We start from the raw sequence: 4,718 nt of genomic DNA on the forward strand, positions 1-4,718 counted from the left end.
AAACCCTATCACCAAACACACACACACACACACACACACAGAAAGAGGAAGAGAGGCGCAGCAGTTCTGTCTAGCAGCGTGTGAGACAGAAGATGGAACATATAGAGCAGGGTGAATGGTGACTGAGCTGGCTTCGCCCTGCAGAGTCTGCAGTGTAAAACCAATCAGATCCCAGTTAATAATTACACATCGATCCTGTAAAATATATTGACACTACTGCACTGCATTGCACATTTACATTCACAGTCATTAACAATAAAAAATACATGGAATGTGAACAGTTTTAATTACAGAGTGAAGCAAATGAAGGTGCGTTAAGTCTTTATATTGTTAATTCGCTACCTACTGTATAAAAAGAAACAACAAACTGGAGTCTGAAAAAATCCAAAACATGGCTCCAGCTTCATCATCCCATCCACCTTCCTATGTGCTTCTCTCTCTCTCTTTAATCCCCTCTCTCACTCTCTATAAAATCTGCTTGATTGAGTATCTGTTTCTGTCTTGTGTGCTCAGCAACAGCCTCTCTCTTCTCCCACACTCACACACACACTCCTGCTGATACACACCTCTCTATATGCGGCTGCCTAAAGTCCTGAAACACTTTGCATGGGGCGATTGGTACTCTGGATTCTTAGGGTTCTTCGTTTTGAGGTAAGCGCACACAGGCTGGACTGTCAGTACCCTACATTTACATTTTACGGACCTGGCGGGACCCTAAGTGGTAATAAAACGGGATCACCACGGCTATGGCTACTTAATGCAAGACCTATTACAATTTCCCTCTGTCTGGTGGTGTATAATCTGTCTGGCTTTCTGTGTTGCAGTCTGAGGTTGGTATGCAGCAGATACATTGCTGTTGATGTTCTTTTTAACTGTGTAGTTCTGTGTAGTAACGTTGTGGATTACTGTGTAAGTAAAGTAATTCATGAACTAATAGTATATTGTTACTCACATGAACAATGTACTTGTTTCTTTTTTTCCTACAAATGCATGGAATGTATATCCAATAAGAACCAGGCATATGAATGACTCTTACCAATATGAGCTTTCCACACACTGCTATCTTCTGGCTGGGTGATGTGTTTAATTTAGTGAGTGGACAACCTCTTTGTGTATTCCCAGCAGCTGTAAAACTGTTTGGAGAGAAGTGTATATTTTGCTGTCACTGCGTGACAGTTTATTGCTCTAATTTTTGGATCAAGATCAACAGATCTGCTGACTCAGGAACTGCAGTCAACCAATTAAGAAGACAGTCCACCGATGTAGAGTGAACTGGAAGTGGCAGGCCTACCGGTCCAAATGATAACAAATAAATCATTTTCAAAGTTTCCGTGACATTGGGAGTGTCGGACACATCTATCAGTTTTCTCAACTTCATCGCGACAAGGTAAAGATGCATCAGAGTGCAGAGGCTCCAATTTTAGTTGCACACGAGAATGCCTTCTTGGTTTGAGCCGACAACGACCAACATCACCGCACCGCACCAGGTTTTCAAGGGTGGACAGCTAAAGACCTCTGACATACCAATCTGCTGTATGTGGAGGCACCTGCGCTTTGCCATATTTCTTCTGTAAGTGCTGAGCTGCCTCACCTGAACGATCTTCATCTACAATGGGGCATCTTTTTCATCCAGAGCCAAAAACTGAAGGTTTACGTAGGTGTGGGTGTAAAAGGCTTACATGGTGCATATGAGGATGAGAACGAAGAACAGTTGACTTCCATTCCAAAACATGAGCAAATGTGTGTGTGTGTGTGTCTTGCTGAGTGTGTCACCTTGTTGTTGCATCATTCTCACTACTGACAGCTTTTGGGTTTTTAAGAAAATGTATTGTTGTTTCACTTATTTAAAATCATCGACATCGATGCTGTTGGTGCTGAATTGCCTGTTAAAAAATTGTGTCTCTGCTCCTGCCTAGTGTCCCCTCCTTCAGAGTGTGAGGTGGAAGGAATCCCCAGTGGCTACGGATCCAGGGACTCCATCCTCAGGCCGGGTTCAAAGAGGGACTGGAAGAGACGAAGGCGTAGCCAACCAAAGCGGTTGGACAGGTAAGCTCAACTGGTATGGGTGCATTTGTGTGTGTATTCATGACATGGATCATTTACGTTTTAACCCTCCTGTTGTCCTTGGGTCAAATGTGACCCATTTTCAAAATGTCCACATCAGAAACACGGGTTTCTTTTTTATTCAAATTACCACACAAAAAAGTATGCATTCCATACATTGCTCTTTACAAATATAAATGATCACTTTCATTGAATTTCGGGTGGCAATTGAAACAAATACAATTCAGTATCTTGACTAAACTCATCCACTCAACATAAGTTCCTCTGATCTTAACTATTGGTCGAAATAGTTCATAATTTCTGTTTCTTTTGTACTCAAATATTAGGTATAATTGCACATAAATGAGGTTTATTGACCATGAATCCCCAAAAGTATTGTCAAGCCAGTGGTAGTAAGCTGGTGTTAGCAAAAACTAAAAAAAAGTCAGAAAAAGAGACTTAAATTTCATGCCGGGCGGACCGCACAAGGGTTGAAGCCACTTGTGCATTCACGTCTGTTCAAAGTGTCAGATGGCTGGCATTTTTATGGGAAGGTTTTGCGGGAATGTTGCATTCAGTGTGTGTCAGCAGTGTGGTGAGTCCAGTTAATGTCTCATGTGCAGCTAACAGGCTGGCTGCTGCAGGCCTGTAGGTATACACTGCTGGGGTTGATGTTGTCAGTATGAAACCGTTGTTTTCGTGTGGTTGCTGATGTTTCAGCTGCAGCAGCTGGGATCCAGGCCACACCAGCGCCGAGGCTGGCAAAGGGAAACAGAAGCCTGCGTTCGGACTGAGTGGAGGTGCAGCCATGCGCTGCTCCACCCTGCTCGGCATCCTCACGGGGGTGCTTCTCTACCTGGTGCTGGGAGCTGTGGTGTTCCGCGCCTTGGAGCTTCCACGCGAGGAAGGCAAGTACATGCGGCTGCAGGACACGCGCCGGGACTTCCTGTTGAACTTCACCTGCATGGGCCCAGACGACCTGCAGACTCTCATAGAGGTACAGCCCGGCTTCTCGTGACCTCTCCTTATCTACTTTTTATTTTGGAATATTTTCCAAGTGTTTGACAGACAGAAGAGCCTCTTCCTCTTGTGATCTCAGTCTATAAATTGGTTCGAGCATATTAGTGATACACCCCAGCCACTTTGTGTCAATTTTGTGCTACCTTAAACAGTGGTTCCCAATTTCAAATTACGCAATGCCGGTTGCCTCACTACTGGTGCCTTAACATGTGTTGTGAAGACACAATTGTATTTCACAAAAACATGTTCAGAGTCTGATCCTTTCCTTGTCTCATCCCTTCATCTTGTGACCCCATAGATTTGATTTGGGAGCCCTTTTGGGGCTCTGACACCCGGGTTGGTATGTATTATAAAGACTATTTGTGGACGACTTTAATGCTGCAGCATTTCCTTCCTCTCACTGTCATGCCAATTTCAGCTGTTTGATTTATAAACGACTTTGCATGCTAAAAAAATGATCATCAACTCTTTAGCTAAACGTTTTGTGCCTAAGAAACAATTTGAAACTAATAATTTGATCATATTGTATTATATTTAGGTGAAATGTTGTGGAGTTGTCTGTCCGACACACAACAGGGTCTGAAGCTTAGAGACTGACCGCATGTAGGTAAAAACTACACTTTGCCCTGACTGCTTTACAGTTTATATTCATTGGGAACTTCACAACACAACTTATCATATTGAACCAGTTTTGTGAGTCCTCGGGGTCACAATTCAGATTTAGTGATTGGAGGTGGTCGGTGACACTGTCTGTGACCCTGTAGGCCAGATAACAGGTGTGGTCAGGGCAGCTACGTGAGAATGGGTTAGCTCCAGTGTGTGTGCTTGTATACGAGCGTGTGTGCGTGCGTGCGTGCGTGTGTGTGTGTGTGTGTGCGTGTTTGCGTGTGTGTGTGTGAGTAAGCTGAGCGATACGAGCCTGGGTTGGCAACGGTGCTGGGATCCTGAGATGTTTGTCCTTGCTCCAGAATGAAAGTTGTAAATTCTGGTTTTAGCCTGCAAAGTGATCTATAGATGCCATGTGGCTGACATTTAAAAAAAAAAAAGGTTCAAGAGACTGAAGGACAAGACAGAAGCAAACAGGGTGGTCCTTCATTCAAGCAACCCATATTTTGTGTTTGACTGTTTAATGGAAGATGATAAGACATCTTCCACACTCCTTTGGTGCATCCTATTTACTGATTAAATCAAAAAGAGTGAAAGGATAATGAGGATATATCAGAGTTTATAATATTAGTAGCCTATTGAATGGATAAATAACATGAAACCCCAACATGTTCAATATCAAATGAATGAAAAAGTTTAAAATGTACAACAATTTGTGAAAAACAATGAGAGAATTTGTGAAAACTAGACTTATTATTTGGATTATATCTATTTTCATAGCAATCCAATTTTATAGGAGTTCATTTTTATTTCATTCTAGACAATACCTTATTTTTTTTAAAATGCCCGTTTCCCAATGCCAAGCCTTTAATTTTGATGTTGAGTTTAATCCATAATGAAAATGTCCAATTTCCTGATGGTGTTGTCAACTGTGACAGCCCCTTTTCCTTTCAATAAATGTCAAATTGGTATTACAGTGGGTACGGAAAGTATTCAGATCCCTTTAAATTTTTCACTCTTTGTTTCATTGCAGCCATTTTCCAAAAATC

The 4,718-nt window shown here is 42.3% G+C and overlaps 1 protein-coding gene across 1 annotated transcript in view; it reads left to right on the forward strand.

Moving 5' to 3' along the window:
* The first annotated feature begins 504 nt into the window (after positions 1-504).
* Positions 505-4,718, forward strand: part of LOC117955072 (potassium channel subfamily K member 4) — an 8,955-nt gene continuing 4,741 nt past the window's right edge. Inside the window, exons 1-3 of the mRNA XM_034889216.1 lie at positions 505-651; positions 1,917-2,046; positions 2,764-3,040. Of these exons, the coding sequence (XP_034745107.1) occupies positions 2,852-3,040 (189 nt within the window). The 5' untranslated portion in view covers positions 505-651; positions 1,917-2,046; positions 2,764-2,851. The remainder of the gene's footprint in view (positions 652-1,916; positions 2,047-2,763; positions 3,041-4,718) is intronic.

Source organism: Etheostoma cragini, chromosome 13 (assembly GCF_013103735.1).
Source record: "Etheostoma cragini isolate CJK2018 chromosome 13, CSU_Ecrag_1.0, whole genome shotgun sequence".
Classification (NCBI taxonomy): domain Eukaryota; kingdom Metazoa; phylum Chordata; class Actinopteri; order Perciformes; family Percidae; genus Etheostoma; species Etheostoma cragini.